General features: G+C 36.9%; 2 protein-coding genes across 3 annotated transcripts; both read right to left on the bottom strand.

The window, feature by feature from the left end:
• Positions 1 to 8941: 8941 nt before the first annotated feature.
• Positions 8942 to 9526, bottom strand: LOC131148393 (ankyrin repeat-containing protein BDA1-like). Its single transcript, XM_058098100.1, has one exon. The coding sequence runs from the start codon at positions 9524 to 9526 to the stop codon at positions 8942 to 8944; it is 585 nt and encodes a 194-aa protein (XP_057954083.1).
• A 925-nt stretch (positions 9527 to 10451) lies between these two features.
• On the bottom strand, positions 10452 to 23873 carry LOC131147835 (uncharacterized). Of its 2 annotated transcripts, XM_058097441.1 has the most exons (7): positions 23524 to 23764; positions 21967 to 22062; positions 18667 to 18739; positions 18452 to 18545; positions 18005 to 18121; positions 17870 to 17927; positions 10452 to 11219 (listed from the first exon to the last, which is right to left on the bottom strand). In XM_058097441.1, the coding sequence occupies exons 2-7, from the start codon at positions 21979 to 21981 to the stop codon at positions 10770 to 10772; spliced, it is 807 nt and encodes a 268-aa protein (XP_057953424.1). In that variant the 5' UTR covers positions 21982 to 22062; positions 23524 to 23764; the 3' UTR covers positions 10452 to 10769. The 2 variants fall into 2 exon arrangements, with proteins under 2 accessions (XP_057953424.1, XP_057953423.1); XM_058097440.1 differs by lacking the exon at positions 21967 to 22062 and having other exon boundaries at positions 23524 to 23873.
• Positions 23874 to 24613: the final 740 nt, after the last annotated feature.

Here is a 24613-nt window from a genome sequence, read left to right as displayed (position 1 = left end):
ATGCGCCTGTGTTGACGATTCCTTCAGGAGAAGAGGGGTTTGTGATTTACAGTGATGCGTCCCATAAAGGGCTCGGATGCGTGTCAATGCAGTAGGGGAGAGTAATAGCCTATGCCTCACAACAGTTGAAAGAATATGAGAAGAACTACCCTATCCATGATCTGGAGTTGGCAGCGGTTGTTTATGCACTAAAGATTTGGAGGCATTATTTATATGGGGGTAGGTATGAGATATTTACTGACCATAAGAGCTTAAAGTATATCTTCACGCAAAAGGAATTAAACATGAGACAGAGGAGATGGTTGGAGCTAATAAAGGATTACGACTGTACTATCAGCTACCACGCGGGAAAGGCTAATGTGGTTGCTGATGCTTTAAGCCGAAAATCAATGGATTCGTGTGTATCTGCGATGGAAATTCAACATTTGGTCCATATGGATCTGGAGAGACTTGGTGTGGAGCTAGTAGAGGACGATACAAATTTTGGAGGATATGTTACAAGCATGTGTGCTGGACTTTGGAGGTCGTTGGATACAATATTTGCCACTAGTCGAGTTTGCGTATAACAACAGCTATCAGGCCAGTATTAGGATGGCACCGTATGAGGTACTGTATGGCAGGAGGTGCCGATCCTCATTATACTGGGATGAGATTAGGAAGAGATAGATATTAGGGCTAGATCTGATACAACAGACTCAGGATAAAGTCAGACTCATTAGAGATAGGATCAAAACAACGCAGAGCCGGCAGAAGAGTTACGCAGATACTTGCAGGCGAGAATTGGAGTTTGACGCAAGAGATCACGTGTTCTTGAAGGTGGCACCGATGAAAGGGGTTATGAGGTTTGGGAGGAAGGGTAAGCTGAGCTTTAGGTATATTGGACCATTTGAGATTCTTGAAAGAGTGGGTCCAGTTGCCTATCGATTGGCATTACCACCGGTCCTATCTAGGATCCATGACGTATTCCACATTTCTATACTAAGGAAATATGTCCCAGACCCCTCCCATGTGATCCACTATGAAGCACTGGAGTTGGGTGATACCTTAGTTTATGAGAAAGTGTTAGTGCAGATTCTTGACAGGAAGGAATAGGAGCTACGCACGAAGAAAATTCCACTGGTGAAAGTTTTGTGGTGCAATCATGCCGTTGAGGAGGCATCCTGGGAGCTAGAGGATCATATGCGCAAGAGGTATCTACACTTATTCAGTGGAATTTAGGGTTGGGCCAGTGAGAATAAAGGAAATAAGACTGTATATTTTTATTTGTATAGTGTAACGTAGGATGGATAGAGTTTTTAGTTTTGAGATATGAATGGATTTAGGAGAATTTTGGAAAAATTGTAATCTCCCAGAACCCTCATTGTAACCACGGTATTCCTCCGCCATAAGTGAGATAAATTAATAAAATTGGAAGTGTCTTTTCTAAGGATAGGAAGCAAATGAATAGCAAATTTCGAGGATGAAATTTTTATAAGGAGGCGAGAATGTAACACCCCAGGAATTGATAGGCTTGAGAATGAAAATAAAATAAAATAATAATAATAAATAATAAATAATAAAATAAAATAAAAAATAAAAAAATAAATTAATTATTAATTAAATTAATTAAATAATTATTATCATTAATTAAATAATAATACTATAATATACATTAGATATATAATTTTAAAAAAAACCAAACAAAGCTTCCTGAAGCTTTTAAAGCTTCAGGAAGCATCAGAGAAGCCAGAGACCCCCCTCGCCCCTTTCCTTCTGTTTCTTCAACGCGCAGGAGTTTCTCTCTCCTCTTATTCTCTCTTCCTTTCTCCTTGATTTCGTGACGGATTTTTACCAGATCGAAAATTGGAAGATACTGCTAGACTCCATTCTCTGCTACCATCATTTCTACCGGAACGGATCGGTGGTAGGAGCGGCGTAGACGTATCTCCTAGGGTAAGCCAATTTTCCCTTTTCTTTAATTTCTTACAAATTATAAGCCCAAACGACGAACAGACACCACCACGAGAATCTAGGGATGATTCTCTACAAATCTAGCGGGATGAAATTTTCGTGGGGTCGTGGTGGGCAAAACCCCAAATTTGGGGTACGGGGGTTATTAAGGGGCTTATTTTTAATTAATTAGTATTAATTTAGAAATAATAAAATATTGAGCATCTGAGGTTGAAATAGGATTTTTGAAATTTAGGACCTGGGTGAATATTGCGAGTGTAATTTTTGGACCCGCAGGTAAAATTTAGAAAATTAAGTGGGGGTGTCAAATATTGGTTTAAATGTTAATTTGAGGTATATAGAGCCTAGGGAATGTTAGATGGGTATTCTTTTGGAAAAATGAATTAATTAATCTGGGGAAAATGCAAATTTCATGATTTGAATTTTGAGTGCCAAGGGCGTAGGATTTGGGTCCTAATGAGACTCTTAATAACCTAGGTAAGTAGAATAAATTATAGCAGTATTTTTAAAATTACCGTTTGAATTAATGTATGAAAATGAGCATATTGTATTTTTCCTGAAAATTATTATGATATAAATATCAGATAAATTGTGTGGCATTTGAGTAATATTAATTTGTGATACTTTGGAGTCTGAAATTAATATATTATGAATATTAGATGAAAATTGTGTGGCATATGACAAGTGTTGAAAAATATGAAATATAATGATGTGTATTTTTTGAGAAAATATTGAAATGAGAATGATTGATATGATATTTATATGTGAGTACAAATTATTTGCATGAAAAATGAGCTTGTACAAATTACTGATATGAGTATTTTGGGAAATGTGGAAATATGTGAAATATGATATATATTATTATGAGAAGATGAAATGTGCACAGAAAATGATGAGAATATTTATATTAAATTGAATTGAGATATACTGAAATATGATTGATGATATGCCAATACCGGACAATAATTAAGGGTAGGTGGTATTCATTTCCTACTGATGCCGTTGGGAAGGTATGCTTATTATGGAGATTGTGTGTGTGTAAAGTTCCTACCGATGTCGTTGGGGAGGTATGCTTAGTAGGAAGACTGTGTGTATGAAGTTCCTACTGATGCCATTGGGGAGGTATGCTCAGTATGGAGACTATGTGTGTGTGTGCGTGCAAATTTCCTACTAATGCCGTTGGGGAGGTATGCTTAGTATGGAGATTGTGTGTGTGTGTGTGTGTGTGAAGGTCATACTGATGCCGTTGGGGAGGTATGCTCTGTATGGAGACTGTGTGTGTGTGGGAAGTTCCTACTGATGCCGTTGGGGAGGTATGCTCAGTATGGAGACTGTGTATGTGTGTGCGAAGTTCCTACTGATGCCTTTGGGGAGGTATGCTTAGTATGGATATTGTGTGTGTGTGGGAAGTTCCTACTGATGCCATTGGAGAGGTATGCTCAGTATGGAGACTGTGTGTGTGTGTGAGAGAGAGAGAGAGAGAGAGAGAGAGAGATTCCTATTGATGCCATTGGGGAGGTATGTTCAATATGGAAATCGTGAATGTATTGAGAATTGCAATTATGTGATTTAATGTATTATGTAAAGTACATAAATGTGAATTTATGTATACATAGATATATAATGAGTTAAAATGGGAAATGATTATGAAAAATGAAAGAGTGTGTATTTTAAAAATAAATAATTGAGGCGAAGTGAAACTCTCCGCCTGAGGCTTATTGAGTAAGGTGAGTGCCCTAATAGGTATCAGATGTGGCCATTCCTGACAGCATAACGTGTTAGGGTAAAGGGAATCTACCTGTATGGGCGGGCAATCTTCCCTATTCTCAAGAACTTTGCAGGTAATTATGTATGTTGGAAATGAATAAACTTGAGAAATGATTTTAAAGTTTATGAAAGCTTGTGTTGTATATCTATATGATTATGAGAATGTGAATATCAATGTATTTTCTTAGATGAAATGTTGTTTTGAAAAAAAAAAAAAGTAAAGCATGTTATAACTGAACTCATATGGCCACACACTGTAAATAATTTATTCTTTTTTATTGAGATGCATCTCACCCAAATTATCTAAATTTTTCAGGGAACAGGGATAGGTAAGGTGATCATAGGGAGCTAGGACCCTGACACCTAGGGTGAGTTTTTGGACTAGGGGAGGTGTTATTCCCCTAGAGTTGAGTTATTTTTGAGTCTATTATGGTGATATGTATATATGTATATTGATACTCTGGGTATTATATTCTGACTAATATATATATATATATATATATATATATATATATGTATATTGTCTTCTGCTGTTAGATTTTATAAATAAAATGACTTTTCACTCGGTACCCAATATGGGTCGGGTCGTACGAATGATAGTATGATTGTTGACTTGGCCAATTTGTGAATGTTATGGATGACATGTGATTATTTATTTATTATTGAAAAAAAATTGTATGAAAATCGGGGCGTCACAACTGCGCAATAGTAGTGAGGGTGCTGGCCATGAGGCTGGCAATGACTCTACTAGTATGCTATAAGACTTCGCTCAGCAGCTTATGGCTGAGGTTGTTTGGACGAATAAAGGTCGGGATCGTCCCCTTGCTAAGTTGGGATGCTCCATTGACCAGTTCACACGACTGAAACCTCCTGTCTTTGTGGGGAGTGCGGATCTAATTCAGGCTGAAAATTGGATTGGGAAGATTGAGAAGATTCTAGACGTCCTGAACTGCACTGAGAAGCAGAAGGTAGCTTTTGTGACGTTCAAGCTGACGAGCAAAGTAGAGAGGTGGTGGAAGTCAGTTAAGATGCTTAAAGAGCATTGACCTACTCCTATGGTTTTGACGTGGGATCGGTTCGAAGATTTATTCTTTGAGCGGTATTTTCCAGCCACGGTCAGAAATGCCAAGATGGAGGAATTCATGAGTCTAGAGCAAGGGTAGCTGTCGGTTCAGCAATATGCTGCCAGATTTCAAGAGCTATCCTATTTTGCTCCATTCATGATTCCGGATGAGGCAAAGAAGGCTTGGAAGTTTTAGAGGGGCCTAAAGAAGGAGATGAGGAAGCAGACTGCAATCTAGCAGATGTAGGGCTTTGTTACTCTGGTTGACAAAGCCACCATAGTGGAAGAGAGTTTGCAAGAGGACCTTGAGGTTTAGGTTCCGAAGAAGAGACATGCGCCTTCTAGTTCTTATGGACGGGCAAAGCAGGTTAACTGAAAGAAGAATTATGGTGGTGTTTCTCAGAGTACCGCAACTACTCTGGCTTGTTCCAAGTGTGGGAGACCTCACTTAGGGAAGTGTTTGTCGGGTTATGGCGCTTGTTTTCGTTATGGTAGGATGGGACATCAAAAGAAAGATTGTCGCATGCCATGAACAGCATAGCTCCACAACAATCATATGGAGGAGGTGTTCAGGCATAGCGGGGTGGTCAGCAAGGAGGGACAGCCTAGGCTAGGGTGTACTCCCTAACTCCTGGTGATGCAGAGAATGCAGGAGATGTTGTCACAGGTACCATTTACTTGCTTTCTAGTAAAGCTGTTATACTATTTGACTTGGGGGCAACACATTCCTTTATCTCACGGGGATTTGTTAAATTGTGTGGCATTAAGACTCAACAGTTAGATTATGAATTGGTGATGGCTACGCCTTCAGGGTCGGTTGTTGTATGTAGTGGGGTAATCCGTGACTTTCCAGTATAAATTCAAGAGAGAGTACTACCAGTTAGTCTCATTGTGTTTGATATGCATGCTTCAATATTATTTTGGGTATAGACTGGTTGTCTGCCAGTTATGCCAGTTTTGATTGCCACATAAGAAAAATGGTGTTTAGACCTCCGGGGAAGTGGGAATTCAGATTCTTAGGGTCGTGTGTGCGTTATGAACCATGGATCCTCTCGGCTTTACAGGTTAGGAGGTTTCTTTTGGAAGGATGCTAAGGGTATCTAGAATTTGTGAAAGACATGCCGACAGGGGAACGTGAACTGGAGGAGATTCCTATTGTGTGTGAGTTCCCAAAGGACTTGTCGGAATTACCTCCAGATCGTGAAGTGCAGTTTGGTATAGAGTTGGTTCTTGGTACGACGCCAATATCAAAAGCTACGTATCGTATGACTCCATCTGAACTGAGAGAGTTGAAAGAATAGTTTCACGAGCTGCTAGATAAGGGGTACATTCAACAAGTATTTCTCCCTGGGGAGTACCTGTGCTATATGTAAAGAAAAAGGACGGGTCGATGAGGATGTGCATCGACTACATAGACCTTAGTAAGGTGACGATAAAGAACAAATACCCGTTACCAAGGATTGATGATTTGTTTGATTTAGGGCACGCAGATCTTTTCTAATATCAATTTATAGTGTGAGTATCACCAGCTAAAGGTGAAAATGGAGGATGTTCCGAAAATAGCTTTCCAAACTCGGTACAGCCATTACGAATTTATGGTTATATCATTCGGTCTAACGAATGCACCTGCAGTATATATGGATCTGATGAACTGGGTCTTTCATGAATACTTAGATCCGTTTGTTGTAGTATTCATTGATGACATCCTAATATATTCTAGGAGCGCTGCAGAGCATGAAGTTCATCTGAGTGGAATTTGTAGAGAGAAAGGGAGGGGTTTCGTGGGTTGTAAGAGAGAGAAGGAGAAGGGAAATTTATTTCCTTCAAATGAGTTCTCGGTTCTTTTATAATCTTAGCACCGTCTCAGAAAACCGTCAATAGTTTTCCTAACTTCTCAGAAAATCGTTGCCGATTTTCTATTAACCGACCCCTAAAATTATCATTTTACCTTTACCCTACTGCGATTAAAACCCAAAACCATCGCCGATTTTATACCTCTTTTAGAAAACCGTCGCCGATTTTCTCCTTCCTTAGCAAAAAATCCTTTTTTCCAATTTCTTTTACTATTTTATTTTCCAGGTCACTACAAAATGAGTTAATGGATCAGGACTTTAGGGTCCGGTACCACGCCTTGGCATTCCCTTTAAGGGTGGCCGTGAACGCACGACACATGATAGCATCTGGTGTGCCTTGCAGTTGCATTAACACCTTAAAGGTATCTAGGTGATCAACCGGGTCGGTCGAGCCTCCATACCTTTCAAAGGTAGGCATTTTAAACTTATTTGGCAGTGGGGTCTCCATCACTTCTTTGGTGAAGGGTGGATCTGAACACTTCAACGAGTTCTCCCCACAGGACATGTTGGTATGAGTCTCCTTCATCATCTTTTCTATTTGGTCAATCTTCTTGATCCTCTCCTCCAGTTCGTTCGATCACTGTTCATTGATCCCCACGCTACTTGCATCCTCCACCTTCTTTGTGGGGTTGGTCTTTTCACCACTCTCCTTCTGGTTTGCCATTTTTTCGTGAGATTTAGGATCTACTTGCTGATGGTGAGGAACAGTCTCTAGATGACCCCTTTGTTGCAGGATCATTTTCAACATGTCCTCCATCTTTTTCTAGGAAGTTGCCATGTCTTCCATTCTCTTCTGGGAAGCGAGGAATTCTCTCCTCGTCACACTAGTATGATCTCTGAGTGTGGAGTGAATGGACTGAGGTGATTGATCACCCGCAGCCGACTCTGAGCTTGAATTGTTGGACATTGTCATATTTCAAGGATCGAAGATCGGAAGTAGGAAAGAAAACTCTCAAAAGCGTTCCCATAGACGGCGCCAACTGTTGTGGAATAAAAATATCGAATGACCTCCGACACCTAAAAAAGGATGAAAGAAGAGTGACTTGGAGGATTTGGAGTATACTCCGGGGGATCACTTCGATGCCTAAGTAAGGGATTGTTCCACAGAGGTTGTAAGCAACAATAAAGATGGGTTAGGATGAGATGTCGTACCTTATTGCAGTGCTCCCCTTTTATATTGGCGAGGTTTGACCCTCAAGAGATTCGCCATTTATGAGCGTGTTTATGATGCTTGGTGTGAATCCCTACAATCATCATAGCGGTGGTGTCAATTGCTTTGGCCGAATAATTGACTTGAGTGGTAATTGCCCTCATCAATGCTGGGCCTTAGTCTCCTCTTGACTTATAAGGTGATATACTTTTGGGGTATATCATATATATATATTGGGAGACAATTTGACCTGCCTACAAACCGGGTTCAGACTGATTAGCCCAGTTTCAACTGGGTTGCCCGGTTCAATCCTAGTTTGCTTCAAAATGGAATATAGGCTGAAATCTCTTTATTTGTTCTAAATAAAAATAATACAAGGAGTAATCCAGATACAAAAAAGTAATATTTGTTTCTATCACATAGCATTAAATATTTACAATTGAAATTTTAATAATTTATTGTTAGTCTTTGAACTTCAACAAAAATATTTAATTAACAATCACTATTAACAAAAAAATAAAATTAAAAAAAATATTACTGATGGTTGATTGATGTTTTTGGGTGTTCATTCAGGTTTGTCATTGATCGATCCATACTCTTATTTTGTGCCTCAAATCAAGACTGTAAAGTGGGATTACTCAGGAGACGGAAGATTCGATTGTATTTCCTGTAAATTCTTGGCTTGGATAGCTAATAAATAAACCTAGAATGTGGAAATAATTCTCAAACAAATTTTTTTTGGGGGGTGGGTGGTGTTGGGGATATAATTCTTATGCAAGTATAGAAGATTTATTGGTCATTTTGTGCAGTCCCACGCAGTTTCTCAGTTTGTATCTTGATGTTATAAAAATAATAGTCAATTATATATATTTATATATATATATATTTCAAGCAGAGCAGGTGTTGTATGTCCGCTATCCAGAGTTCTCGAGTGCCTGTATTGTTCCTGAATATAGGTTGATCTGTCTTGGAATGTTTTTAACTTTTTATTTTTTTTCCCACAGTAGTGCATTATTCTGTCATGCCTCTGAACTCCCCATCCTAGTTTGTGATCAACCCTTCTTTTCCTTAGAAGCCATATGATGACTACTTCAACACTCAACTCTAATTTAGCATTGCCTGGATAAGTGTACTGGCAAGAGACGAGTGCCCCCTTGGTTAATTTACCTGGAGTTGTTTTTTAGCCATAGCCAGTTTCAGGACCGTATCGCCTTCATTATCCTTTGCGTTTACGAGTTCTCCATCATCGTCATTGAGCTTTTCGAGCAGCATTTTGAAGGCTTCAAACTGGTTATTTTTCACAGCTAGGTGAAGCGCGTTGCTTCCCCCGACTGCTACTTCTCTGATAGCCTGGGGACACTTGGACAGCAACTCTTCCTCTACATGGACTCTCCCCTTGATGGCAGCAAAGTGAAGGGGAGTTCGGCCGCCGTTGTCTCGGAGAAGGCAAAGGCTGTCACCAAGCGTCAAGAGCTCTCTCACCATCTCAATGTTCCCGGCGGCTGAAGCTATGTGCAAGGGGCTAAACCCATCTCGGTTCACTTCCTCTGCAAAGGTAGGCTTCCTGCTGATCATCTCCTTGACAAAGTCAGTCCTTCCGGCCAGCGCAGCAACATGGAGGGGAGTTTCAGAGAAGCCTACAAGAGCAACTCTTTCCAAGATCAGTGGATCTTCTTCCAGTAATGCAGCATTTAGTGTAGCAATGTCTCCATATTGTGCTGCTTTGGATAGCCTTGGATCCATCTATGCTGCGTACAAATTTGAAGGATAACCCCTTGATTAGGACGACGTATTTTTATTCATATGCATATGAATCACTGAATAGATGGATCCAAGGCTAGCCAAGGCAGTGTGTGTGTGTGGCTCTCTGAGATTCACTGAATTATATGCACAAGTGGCTCTCATTTATTCTTTGATTCTTAATTCTTTACCAACACTTCAAAACAGACAGCTTTTCTTTGATTCTTAATTCTTCACCTACACTTCAAAACAGACAGCTTTTGGAGCCCTGTTGCACGTGCTTTGTGTGCTGTGTGTACTGATTTCTTTGACACTGTTGGTTTAATGATAATTTTAGGAAGAATGCTATTCGTAAATTCTTATTCTAAATTTATACTTCCTTGCATGGCATTTTATGTATTATATTATGGATTTTATTATAACATTGGGCTGTTGCGGCAATACATATTCCACAGGTGCATACATTTAACTTTAAATTGGACTCTAAATGTTCCATAGGTCCACCCAAGTGCAATCAGAAGCTGTAGGTTTGTGCTTTCTCTATCAAAAGCTGAACTAGCTATAATAAAAATTTTGGCAAAAGCCCCATGGCAAAGCTCATTTTTCTCGTTTTCAAGCAATTGTGTTCAATGCAGTAATCAAAATAATCTGTATTCATGTAGGGAAAGATTGTCTCATGTTTGTTTGTATAAAAATGAAATGAGATGAGAATGAAAATGAAATTACAAAATTAAATGGGGATTGCAGAGAACAATTGGCAGATTTGATTCCATTCCATTTAACTTCATCATATTCCTGATCCAAATAGCTAATATGTACATTAAAATCCAATTTCAGTCTATGCATCAAAACTGGCAATCAATTTATCATCACAAGCCAGGGCCAGAAAAATTAAACTTAAGGTTGTGCAGAGAGAGAGAGAGAGAGAGAGAGGAAATTCTAAATTAAATTTGGTCAGTTACATAATCCAAGGATTTCAAAATTAACAGGAATCAATATATACTGCTACTGATGTTAGTAACCTAATGGATGGTATGCAAACATATGGTACAGACTTTTCTTGAGAAGCCAAAAGGGAGAAAAAACCCTTTTTAGCCTTCCCAGTTTCCTACCTACCTACATGTTTTTCCAAGCTAACCACCATCCGCAACCCATTGGCTTAACATCTACCCCAAATAAAAGAGTATTAAAAACTACCACTGCCACTGATGTAAGAAACAACAAAAACAACCAGGACTGCTATCAGTTACCATTCCTCATCATAATCTTCATCATCATTTATCCCCCTGTCCAAGTTGGCAAGTTGAATGGGATCAATGGCCATACTCTCCATGTCAGGGAGGGACCAAGCAGGGCGCTCCTCATGCTTTGTTTCCGGGGTAGGCTTTAATGATGAGCCAGCAGGGGCAGCCGCTGGTGCTGCTGTTGTCTCACCATTGTCATCCAAGTCCACATTCAGGTCAAAGTTCCGAACTTGTGTGTCTACAACATTACCGGACAATATAATCTCCCTTGATCCTCCAGTCTTGGCCAAATTATCCAGGCCTCCAGTGCTTTGGTTGTGCTCGGCACCATTGCGCACAGAAATGTCTGGATCATCTTCATACTTTTCTAGAATTCTACTTCCTCGCACACGACCTCTGCCTCTTCCTCTTCCTCTTGCTCGGCCACCGCCAGTGGTTTGGCCAGTCTCATGCTGCAAAATTAGATGGGAAAAAAAGAATCATCAATTAAGCATAATCAATTACAACATTTTAAATCTACCAACACCTACTTTATCATTATTTTTAGCCACTTACGAAATTGCATATATGTAATATTATAGCACAAAATAATTATTCGAGAAAATGACCACCTAAAGAAAAAGCCATGAAGGTTTCCAATGACATTACAACAAATTAGCATGAATAGAAAAATCGAGTAGATTTTTTATTAACTAACAGCATCAAACATCTGCTCAATTAGACAATGCTATCATCAAATTTTAATTATTCAATAAAAAGGGTATTTGCATCAAATGAATAAAAGCCAAAAAAAAAGGTGATCTTTTTGTACAATATATCGATTTTTTAGAAGTACAATTGTACAAGTAATATCTAATATACGAGGAGGTATTCTTTGGTAGAAAAAAAGAGATTCGCCAATATGGGGAAATAACAATCCTTAATAGCTCATTTAGCTCAGCAGAATAGTTATTCCTTCAAATAGGATTACAATTTAAATTTTGGAAGTTGAGGGAATAGTTATTCCTTGTATTTCATTCAACTTGTAATAAAAAAGGAATAAAAATCCTCATGATGGAATTTGGGAATAGTTATTCCTTATTCCTTATTATGGATTCATAAAATGTTTCACATTTTTATTTTCTTTATAGTAACATAATTTCTTGTATAACAAATTGTAACTAAACTACCAAAACTAATCTATACCTGGGAATAAGCATTCCACAAACCAAAAGTAACCTAACATTTTAACAACCAGCACTCCTGACACTTTAGGAAAATGACCACTGCAAATTCTCACTTGCTGCAAGACATCCACTTTTCCATTTTTTTTTGGGTTGATGCTGCTTGATAACCTAAAATAATTGTATGAACCATGATTTTAAAACCCAAAAGGGCAAACAACTCATAGGTTGGTTGGTGAGATTGGTTAAAAAATCCAAGGGTTGGATTATAATTACAAAGGTATTCCTTATAAATTATAATAGTCAATTAAAGCTTAAAATAATAGCTTAAAATAATAAAGAACAAAAACAAAGATAATTTTGGTACTACTCTCCCTATCATTAAAACAATCTTGAAACCTATTATTATTACTATTAACAAAAATAACAAGAGAAAATATTTGATTCTCTAATATAGTTAAGAGTGTATACCCAACGCACCTACATAGAGAGTACAGCAACAGTACAGTAACAAACCTGAAGTCCCTCTATTATTGTCAATAAAATTACACAAGAGATAAGCAGGTGCAGTGGTAAACAGTTGCTCACTCTCCTATGAGGCGTCCAGCTCTAGTCTCCTTGTCCAGCAATTTAAACTCGTTTTGGGTCAGTTAAATGATCCGGTTCCCAGGGTCTGGCTGAGACAGACAGAGTCACCTGGTTTTGGCCAGGTTGACTTTGGCTCACTGCAAATCTGGTTTTGTCATATCATCTGGATCAGTAAGATGACAAATTCCGATCCAGCCAAGTCAGAGCGGCAGGACTGATCCAGGTTTTTAAACTGTTCAAAGAAAAAAGTCATTTGAGAGTGAAGGTATTTTTGTGAATGACTTTTTTATTACTACTATATAAGAGGCAGGCCTTAATGCTCCAAAAAACTGCTGAGTGATTTTGCTCCTTTACTCCTCTTGTTCTCATCTCCATCTCTAAGCCTTAGTGTTGTATTTTCTTCATTGAATCTTCAAATTATTTCAGATCTACAACATGGTCTTAGAGCAATAAACTTCTCTGAACCTGATTAATCCAATGTAGTTACAGCCCTTATCCTCCATAACTTTTCTCCCTTGTCGAGTCTTGGAGAATAGTTTTTTTCTCCTCGTCTGAGTCATTTAGTGTTTCTCATCCTTCTCTCATCTGTGAGCCACTTTTGTAGGTGTTATGTGTCTTGTGGTACTTTGCTCCGGTAAAGACAGCAATCAACTGTTTCTAGTAGACAGCTATTGGTGCTCTGATGTTTCCTTTGATCAGTGGTCAGGTGGTGATACTGGTATGATGTTGTGATTGCTGTTTCCATGCATGCATATGCTTCTAGCACCTGCCAGGTCGTTTGAGTGCCTGCACTGCTGTTTAAGTGCCTCCAGTGCTTCATGGTCAACAATAATCTGCCTGTTCTGTGTGGAACTGTGGTCGAAACCAACTTTGACTAGATGAATGACACTATTTATGTCTATGACTCGTAGGATCGTGTAAAGTGTTCATAGTTGCCTCTTGAAGTTCTGGACCTTCGAAGTTATGCAGTGTTGTTTTATGCTAGTGTATGTTGCCTGATTCAATATTGTTACTAGTTCATGCTTGATACTGCTGTGCTGAATGTAGCGTATTAAGGGAGGTTCTAATGCCCTCTACAAAGAGAGCTTCAGCTGATGCTGTCAACATACAGATTGCAGCCATCACTGGTTGGATCTTCCAGCTACTTGTGGTTTCAGGCACTGCTGTAAAAAGTGAGGTCCAAGGATTATGAAGAATGATGAAAGAAAATGACATATTGTTGAGTGGTTGTGGAGCAGCATGGAGGCACGAATTGTTGTGAATGTGATGTTTAATAGGACATCCAAGGCCTTATTGGCTGATCTTAGCGAAAGCTTCTCACAAGATAAATAAAATCAAGCTCGTGTTTTGACCAGCATGATGAATTTTTCTAGTAAGACCAAGGACTTACGTCCATCACTGAGTATTACGACACCCTAATGGGTATGTGGGAGGAACTCAATATCCATCAACGACTTAGTTCTGAAGTTGAGATGATAAGAGACAGCGAGCAGAGCTCTTGGCTGCCAAATTTCAATTTGGGATTTGTCTAAGTCTTCTTCTCAAGTCTCATGATAGTCCAGCTCCCGTTAGCACCACCCCTAACTGTACTAAGGTAAGTGTTGGAGGATGAACACAAGGGTTCATACGGCGATCATCGCATAGTGTATGACAATAAGGAGTTGGTGGTGGCAATTCTAGCATTTGAACACATTGTGGTAGGGGTAATGACACTATTGATCATATATGAGATCTCTTTGCAAAAACCGATTGGGCCAATAAGTGTCTTGCCAAGGGTGATTCTACCGTTGACACTTCAAAATGCACTGGCCACTGCATTAGGGAGTTGAGTCCATCATCTACCATGTCCCAAGAGAAGTACAACAATCCTATCTGCATGGTTCAAAAACTCCAAACCCATTCTTCTATGTCTATTGCTATTGTGGCACATTTTGATGTATAGCAGAGCTTCTTGCCTCTTCATCCTTCTCATCTAAGGTTATTGATTCCAGTGCATTCTTCCATTAAATGGTAGTCCTAATTTATATCAATCCTAAAAACTCACTACTTTGCACTCAAATGTTACTCTTGTCAATGGTTAGGTTACGCCAGGCTTTGGTTGCGGAAATATTCTTTCATTTCCTTCTATTTTTGTCTCTTCTTTGTTATATGTGCTTAAATTTCCCTTGAAGATGTCGACTTAACTAAATCTCATAACTATTCCATAACCTTCTTTCCTTCTCATTGTATTATTCAAGATCTCCAAACGAAGAAGAGGATTGAGGCAGACCTTGAGAAGAATGGCTTGTATAGTTGTACTATTTCAATGGTGATGGTGGTGGTAGATCCAATTCTTATCATCCGGCTTATTCAATTTCTACTCATGCTGTTCCTCTAGATTATTGGCATGTTGTTTGGGTTATCCATCCCTTGAAAAGCTACAAGAGTTTCCCACCTTCAAGTCTATTTCTCATTTTGAGTGTTATGAAAGCATATTAGGGCATTTTTCATCTAGAGTCAAGTCGCATAGTATGTCATTTTATCTTATTCATTCAAATATTTGGGGTCCACGTGGAGTAAAGAATTTTAACGGTTATTAATATTTCGTCTGAATGATTTTTCGAGTATGACTTGGATCCATTTGTTAAAAGATAGTTTTGAATTTCTTAGTTTATTAAGAAATAAAAACTCAATTTGGTAAAGGAATTCAAATGATTCGATCTATGAAAGGAATTATTCATCAAACATCATGCACCCGCTCAACAAAATGAGTGGCCTAATGAAAAATTAAACATTTACTTAACATGACGATCTTTACTCTTTCCTATGCATATTTCTACAACCTTTTTGATTGATGCTCATCTTACATTATGTTTTCTACTTTACATGATGCCCTCTAATTTTCCAAGGGGACAAATTCCCTTCTCCATTGTGAACCCAAAAACATCCATGTTCTCAATTGTGCCTTATGTATTTGGGTGCACATGTTTCATTCATGTTCCACATTATGGTCATGACAAGTTCTCTCCTCGTGCCGTTAAATGTGTCCTTATTGGGTGCTCGGCTCAAAAAGGATATAAATGCTATGATCCCCACACTTGCAAGAAATATGTTAGGGCATATGTCACGTGTCACTTTCTAAGGGAAACCTTACTTCTCTGATGTCAGGTCCCTCTTGCATGAATCTATTTCGAGTCCATCAATAATTTCCAGTCAGCTCGTGTATTGATCCTCCGATTCATACCCGCATCCGTTTGGATAATACTTCTATCCTCTTCCAATTACATCAATTACTGACCCAGTGACACAATTGAGAATTTATGAATAACAGAAAGCAGGCACATATCATCATTAGCACCATGCAGCCGCCTCTTCTACCCTTCACTATTTTGACTCTTATTTTTGGAGATCCATCCATCTTAATGTGAGGATCGTCAATTGCTCCAGAAAAGTACCCAAACATGTACTCAGCACCACATAGTTGCTTATCCTATAGAATAACATGTTCCAATTATTCACCTTCCTAGTTTAATGTGTTCTTTTGCCTTGTCTATTTCCTGTGTTTCTATGCCTTCCTCATATGTTGAAATGCTTACTTACCCTAGGCGGAAGCATGCAGTGGAATGTAAAAATGGATGCCTCGACCACACGAAAGGGATGTGGGACTTGATGGATCTTCTTATTGGTAAGGAATTCATTAGGTGTTGCTGGGTCTACACCATAAAAAATCTTCCAAAAGGCTGTGTCAAATGGTTTAAGGCTCAATTGATTGTCAAAGAATACACCCAAACATATGGTATTGATAATTTTGAGACCTTCTCTCCTATTACTGGACTAAATCCTGATTGTGTATGATCTTGTTGGCAATTAATTTTAATCAGCCCTCATACCAGTTGGTTGTTGAGAATACCTTCTTGTATTTGTATTGCTTGAAGATGTGTACACAGAGCAACCCCCTGATGTGTTGCTTGGTAAGAGGATGGTAAAGTACACCAGTTGAGTATGGCCATTTATGGTCTTAAGCAATCTCCTTGACCTGAAACATGTATTGATCTAGTTTTATTGGTGCCATTCTGATCCGCAAAAAGCACACAGGTGTATTTTTTCTAGTAGTTCACACTGGTGATATCATCACTAATAATGACCAGAGCATGTAATTGCAGCACTGACGTTAAGAAAATTTTCAAATCAAGGACTTGGGTAATCTATGTTACTTTCTTGGAATTGAGATTGTATGGTGCAAGAAAAGTTGAATATGCCTCGGCAGAATATATCTTTGTTAAGTAAGACTAGTATGTTGGGAGCTACACCTGATACTCCTACGCGTCCCAACATGAAGTTGTTCAAAAATGTTCAATTGAACTTTGAAAATATGCTTTGATATAGGGAGTTGATTGGCAAGTTGATCTACTTGATTATTGATTGTCATTAGACCTAATATATCCTTTGTTGTGAGGTTCATGACTCAGTTATGGAAAATCCAAAACAACATTGGGAGTCAGGGATGCTGTTTGTAGAATGCCACAGTATCCCAGAGGCTCTCCAGGGCAGAAGGTTTGATATGCAATAGAAACTGAGAGATCATGGATACTGTGTTGCAGATTGGGCTAGCTTTGCTGATGATTGAAGGTCTACCAATGGATAATGTACATTTGTGGGAGGTAATTCTGTTATAGGCATCACAAGAAAGAAACTACCTGCGAGTAATCTTATGTGGTTGAAGTCTCTTATGTTAGAGATAGGATTCTTGAAATCTATAGATGCTATTTTAAAATAGTTAAGCTGCCATATTTATATTGCTAGCAACCAAGTGTTTCATCAAAGGACAAAGCACATTAATGTTTATTGTCATTTTGTGAGGGATGCAGTGTTGAAGAACGTTGTGAGAACTCCAATTGTAAAATATGTGGATCTGTTAAGTGATGTTTCCACAAAGGCTCTTTTAAGACTGTTTTGTTTAATGATTGTAATAAATTGGGTTAGGTGATATTTATACACCTCCAACTTGAGGGGGGTGTTAGAAGACAGTATATTATTCTATTAACTTGGTGGTGCAAGTGGGGGTCTTTTTGTCCTTTACCTCTTTTTGATTATAAATATATGAGGGCAGACCTAGAGCTGCATGTACGCTCAGACTCAACTTTCTCCCTTTCTTCGTTTCTCCATCACTAAGCCAAAGTGTCATGCTTTCTTCATTGAATCTTCAATTTATTTCAGATTTACAGCAAAAACTATGGTTAAAATAACAATATTTGGCAAAAGCTCAATAAGAAAATATTTTCCAAAACAAGTGAACAAAACCAACACCCTACCAAACCCAGCTGGGAGGGGAATATAAATATGGTTTAAGCAAAACGATCGAAGCATCTTACCATCCTACCCCTCTTGGACTCATCATCATTTTCATTTTCTTCATCCCCGGCAACTTTCCTAGAAAATCAAAGAGTAAATAATGAGCCTGAGATTACATTGTCTACAAGCTCATAGAATATTACAATCTCACAAACCTTCTTTTCACAATAGAACGATCCTCACCAACAGCATCATAGCCACTTAAATCAGGAACCTTACTGACAATTTCCCTTAGGAAATCAAAAACATTAAAGCTCTGTATGCATTGCTTTCTGCAATTGTTTGGAAAAAGTTAAATTATCTCAGTTCTTAAAAAATTATATATATATATATATATATTGGAAAAAAATGTGCAGCATAATCATTTCCTAGAGCATGACTCATCCTAACGTTATTTGAGTGAAAAAACTTGAGAGAGAGGGGGAGGGGAGACACAGAGAGAATTCTATTAAAGGGGATATTAATGAGTGTGAGCTTAGGTCATTGCTTCGATGATTAAGAAAAGTTAGAAAACAAATAATATGGAAGGGCCAATTTAAATTTATTAGATACTGGTGGCCTTCCTTCAACCATCTTAAAAATGAACAAAACAATTGGCTTACAAATGCAGAGAAGTCAAGGTCTTTACACCACGTTGGAGGGTTATCTCATATGTCTGATCACACAGATCTTGCAGAAATAGTTCCAACGCTTTAGCTGCAGGTATTCAATTAAAAAAATGCATTGATTAAACAACAATATAATTGCAAATAACCAATATTATTTAAACCAGACAAATATCGAAATAGATCAACACAAAATGCTTTGAATTACTTACAGACAAGAAGAGGTACAGCCATCGCAATCTTTCCAACATCCTCATCAGCTTGCATTATCCTTTTTATCCGGCCCTACCAAATGAATATGCATATTAAATCAGATGACTACAAATTCAGAACTTGATTTAGTGATCACCATTTTAATACATTTTTTTTAACCAGGTGATACAACTTTAATACTTAATTTTATCAAACAGCACCAAATTTGGAAAAATGGCATTGCCAAACATTAATCTGATGATTGTTAGAGATTCATTACCACTATCTTATACTAAAAATAGAAATATATTTCTCAAAAAACCATAAAAGTAACTCCGTTAGATTTTCACTAGGCAACATTTGATTGCAAAGAAAATGGAAGAAAATTTAATACACAAAAACAAATCCTGCATCCATTTTTTGACTCGTATACTTGAACCCCAGATCTCCCTTATCCCACCCAACCAATTACAACCTGACCTAGGTCTCAAGGGCAAGTCCTACATCAAGGTCTTAAATTTCGATTTCGACTCAAATTTCGAAGCTCCAAAAGTACAAAAATTTCCACGGAAATTTCAATTTTGATTTGAAAAAATAACGGAAACTAGTAGTAAAGCATGAAATTATTTGTGAAACTTTAGAAATGGTTAACAAACATAATAATATAAGTTTTAAGACTAATATATTACAAATTAAATACATCTATGTTTTGTATGAAGTGGAAAAGTCGTAAAATAGTATGTGCATCAAACATGCTTGTAAGATAATGTACATTAAACATATTCAGTTAATGCAAATGAAATTCATAAATCATTTAAAAATTATTTATTATACAAATATTGATAATTTAGACATGAATGGTTAAATAAAATATTACTATAAGTTTATTTTTTCATATAATTTCAAAAGCACTTGTGATAACCTTTTTTTTCAATAATATAAATTAAAAGATAAATTTCACTTCACTCTTGAATCCTTCATTTGAATTTCGACAAAATTTCATTGCATAGTTAAAATTTCAACAAATTTCGCTAAAATTTCGAAGTTTCAATAAATTTCGGATGATTCGTTGAGATTTCGACGGAAATTATGCAAGACGGAAATTGATTGCCATTTCGATTTCGAGGGTGACGGAAATCGGAAATTTCGATGGAAATTTCGACAATTTCGTGGAAATTTAAGACCATGTCCTGCATCTGAGCTTAGTTTTCAATGTTAGGGGCAAAAATAAACTTGTGCACTACTCACTTTAACTCATGGTAAGTTTCATTTTGTACGAGTTTCAAGAAAAAGAATAATGTTTTTTAATGGAAAAGAAGCTCCATTAAAACTAGCAGGAGAAACAAATACATAACAAGAGAACAAGAATTCCTCAAACATAAAAAGATTAAAAAAAAAACTAGCATCATCTTAATAATGCAACCCAATGTCTGTTAAAATCCTAAAAACAGCAGCCCTTAAAACAGCCTGCACTATAAATATGTAACCCTTAAAGTCAAAAATTCTGAAGCAAAAGAGATCATATCTGCCAACTACTCTTCAAAACTGCTCTCATAAAAAAATATAAATAAGACAAAATAAAAACTAGCATCATCTTAATAATGCCACCCCATGCCGGTTAAAATCCTAAAAACAGCAGCCCTTAAAACAGCCTGCACTATAAATATGTAACTCACATAATCAAAAAATCTGAAACAAAAGAGATCATATCTGGCAACTACTCTTCAAAACTACCCTTAAATAAATAAGGAAAGGAAAAAAAACTCAATGCACCCAGCCCGTCTATGTAAACAATGAGCAAAACAACATCCCTGAATATTCTACTACAAAAAAATACAACCACCTTTCTCCACGTTCATCTTCAAAAACAAGCATATTATTTTTTTAAAAAATAACAACAACAACAAAGCAACTTCCTTCTACCTCTAAGAAAAGTATTTTCAACGTATAAAATACATACAATCTATTGCAGGAAGAAACTTATAAGGCCATCTTCAAATACAAGATAACGCTTTTAAAGTACAAAGAACGATTCCCCAATCACTGTCCTGTGATATAGCAGCATACATTTGGCACAACAAAAGGCAGGAACTTTATGAAAAAAAAAAAAAGCAACTCCGATCTAACTCTAAGACTCCACTGAGGGAAAATGAACTGTACATTTGTAGAATTCGTTAAAAGATCTATGATTTCTCTGTTTGGAACAATGTTTTTTAACTCAGACCAGGCATTGAATCAGCGAGTTGTTCAGTTACAGGTTGAACAGTTCAACCAACTCAGCCCATCCTGTTCAACCATGATGTCAGCACACCATATATAGTATACACTACATTATGTTTTTACCTATTCAATTAAAAGCATAGTTAAATGGCTTGGTGATAAGTACTTTTGGTAATGTTCCAGGTCTGAGTATTTACAATCATTGTTGTTATAATTGTATGATTCTCTCATATGATACAATTCAATTTAATTCACCAGCCGACCCACTTGAATCTAGTAGGTAGGTAAAAGAAAGACTCACTTGACCATAAATTGTGTGATTCTCAAGTTGAATCTTACAATTCGAGAGTCAAATATTAGATTCACGCTTCAATGAGCAAACAGGTCCAACCTTTCAATGAACCCAGTTGGTTGTAACTTCTAACCAAACCCAATTATTTAAAAGCCCAAGAATTCACCATTTTTTTTATACAAAAGTGCCTTAAAAATCTTTTCCTAGAGTCTCTAGAACTAAAATAAATAAAATTCACCAACTTTTTCTTTTTTCAAAAATTTCAGGGTTTCTAAACTTATTCAAGGCAATTTGAAAATCCCATTAAGTCTTCATTTGTTCAATTATCATGAAGAAGAGTCAGTTCGGATGCTCGACATGTTTGGGCATGAAGAATTTTTGAAGTTTTGATATTTCAAAGGTGAGTTAGTTTGACATTGTTAACTTGCTAATAAATGAGTATTTCATTTCCCATAAGGAGATGCTATTGGCGCACTGAAAAATACCACAAGTACTCAAATCATTTTTTCCACTCAATGAATAGCAGCCATTATTTTTTATCTTTTCACTGTCAAGTAAAAATTAAGAGATAAGGTGAAGGTATGACATTTGAAATATCAAAACTTTAAAACATCTTCATGCCCAAACACGTCTCGCATTAGTACTCCATCTTTTCCACACAATGAAATGATGAATTTGCAGCCTCCTTTTTTTTCCATCATTTCATCTGTAAAGTGAAAACTAAAAACATAAAGTGAAAGTATGACATTTAAATACATTAAAAATAAATATGGAGTACCAATCAAATTTTTTGGAGCATTAATAGAACCTTTTTTTCAGTCATGGGTTTGATTCCCAAGGCATTATGCCGGTGAATTACTAGAATGCGTCAATGGGCGGACGGCTTTCACCCCTGGGTTTGGTGCTGCACCATAGTGTCCAAAGTGGCACGATGGTCGCCAGAGTCGCCAAATTATCAAAAAAAAAAAATTCATTAATATATTAACATATTTATTAACAATGCATCACAGCTTGGCACACTCAGAAATCAATTTCAAAGCAAAACCGTAGACAGTTACACCAAACCATCGACAGTTTCATCAAACTGTCGACAGTCACATTTGTCCACTGCAGGTTTACATGACGAAGATCTGAGGAAAATTATCACAATAAAGACTAAGGAGCATCAAAGATCCAAAGTCAATTGTGTGAAGAATGAGGATCATATATGCTAAAAAATCATAGCCTATTGATTCAAAAAGAGAATATATGACAACAAAACAGATCTTTATCTCAAATCATGAGATTTATGATATATATCATGTAGTAGAATATAAATACCCCTACTTGTATCCTCTCTAAAGCACGTAGTATTCACGGCTCAGTTATTTGAATAAAAAAATCATTATTCTTCATGTTTCATTTTTTATTTATGGTATCAGAGTCATTGTGAACACTATATCAAAATAAAAAATATAAATTAAAAATTTCAGCCCCTGTAAAATCCATATCTTTTTTTTTCACCATTGTGTACACTACATCTCAATACTACATCATAGCATGGCGGAAGTCTAATTGTCCCCTTCGAGGATGGATTGGACCCATCAACACCATTTCTCAATTATAGATGCAGAAGTCATCAATAGATCAACTATCTTTGGAAAGAAGATCATACAACAATAGCCGAACATATCCATACCCTCAAAGGCCACTCTTCATTTTTTTTTTTTTCAACAAACTTTGCCTCCAACTCTGGCAAAGTTTGCGGGAGGGTGTTAACAATGCATCACAGCTTGGCACACTCAGAAAGCAATTCCGAAGCAAAACCGTCGATAATAACACCAAATCGTCGACGGTTTCATCAAAACGTGGACGGTCACATTTGTCCACTACAGGTTTAAATGACGAAAATTCGAAACAAATTATCACAATAAAGACTAAGGAGCATCAATGATCCAAAGTCAATTGTCTACGGATCATATATGCTAACAAATCAGAGTCTATTGATTCAAAAAAGAGTATATATGACAATAAAACAGATCTTATCTCAAATCATGGGATTTATGATACCTTATTTATCATTACCTATGTTATGAAATAGTGTATAAATACCCCTCCTTGTATCCTCTCTAAGTGTTCACGGTTCAATTATTTGAATAAAAATATCATTGTTCTTTTCATTTTTTCTTTAGTTTCTAGTTTTTACATGTGCATGTGTAAAAACCAACCATTAGAATTTGTTTACCAAGCCCCACAACAAATGCAGAGTTCATTACACATGCGTGTCTTACAACATACAACCAAAAGATTTTTCAAAAAATTAAAAATAAATATAATTAGAAAAAAAAACCTAAAAGATGAACATGAAAGAAACAGAACAACTTACTGCAGGAAAACGAGTGTCCAGCTTCTTCCTCATGGCCTCAGACGCTCACTTAGTAGTAGAATCACAAAGAGACCAGACCCAAAACCCAAAACCCAGAACCACCAAAACCCTCCTCCCTCTTCTCGTAATCCTAACGGAACCCACGTCAGATACGAATTTATAAGGAAACCCACTTCATAGATGCATGCAGAAAATGGGAATCGGTGTTCTATCAATTCGTAGCAGATGGTATGCCCGCCAGTTTCCCTCCACGGTCCCAACTCCCTTTTTGATTTTGTTAAGCTCTTTTTACCCCAAAAGCAGTAAAGAACTCGTCCACCTTCAATTGGACAAATTTTTAAATGGTTTTCAAAATCTGTTTTCCGCCCCCCACTGTTAGTATTTTTCTTATGGCGACCCCTGGGATATTTTTTTTTTATATTTTTCATATTTTTAATAATATATTTAAACCTTGAAAATTATTAAAATTTATTTAATTATTAAAAAAGGAAATAAATGAAATATATATTAATTATAAACAAACGCCTAATTTTATTATTTAACAAATGAAACGAGATAAGACAAGACAACTGTCTAACTACAAAACCAAAGGTATAGTCACGTATCATGATCCTTCAATAATGTGAATATCTAAACTGATATTATAATTTATTTTTTTTTAAATGCTTACATCTACCACCCATAAATTGCATTTCAAAACCAAAGCAAATACACAACCACTCGAAGTCATTTAGTAGGTTTCTAAATAGAATGACATGGCATGTGACACATGTCGCATTAAGAAGGAATCATACTCAATTTTAATACATAGATATAGATTACATTTGCCTCATTTTTACGTGTGCTCATTGAAGCTTTTATATATCAGATCTAGTTATCGAGTAAGAGACAATTTATTTCCTTTTCATACTAATTTTTAACTCTCACGAGTTTAAACCCGAGACTCATAACTTCTGTCTAAATATATAGATATTTTAAAATATTAAAAATACTAAAATACATCATTTGCATTCAAGTGCGTGTGTACGTGCATGCACAATCAATCGGGTATGTGTTTGCCAAATAATGAACTCATACTCACATAAATAAA

Source organism: Malania oleifera, chromosome 2 (genome assembly GCF_029873635.1).
Source record: "Malania oleifera isolate guangnan ecotype guangnan chromosome 2, ASM2987363v1, whole genome shotgun sequence".
NCBI lineage: Eukaryota > Viridiplantae > Streptophyta > Magnoliopsida > Santalales > Ximeniaceae > Malania > Malania oleifera.
Note: the sequence above shows the minus strand (reverse complement) of the source record. Positions and strands in the feature narration are given on the sequence as shown.

Bases quoted from the DNA above. Each gene is read 5' to 3' on its own strand.
- LOC131147835 (XM_058097440.1), bottom strand. From the start codon at position 23,556: ATGAGGAAGAAGCTGGACACTCGTTTTCCTGCA. The intron at 18,740-23,523 runs GTAAGTTGTTCT...TTCATTTGGTAG, and splicing joins TGGACACTCGTTTTCCTGCA to GGCCGGATAAAAAGGATAAT. The intron at 17,928-18,004 runs GTTTGTGAGATT...TTGATTTTCTAG, and splicing joins CGTTCTATTGTGAAAAGAAG to GAAAGTTGCCGGGGATGAAG.
- LOC131148393 (XM_058098100.1), bottom strand. From the start codon at position 9,526: ATGGATCCAAGGCTATCCAAAGCAGCACAATATGGAGACATTGCTACA.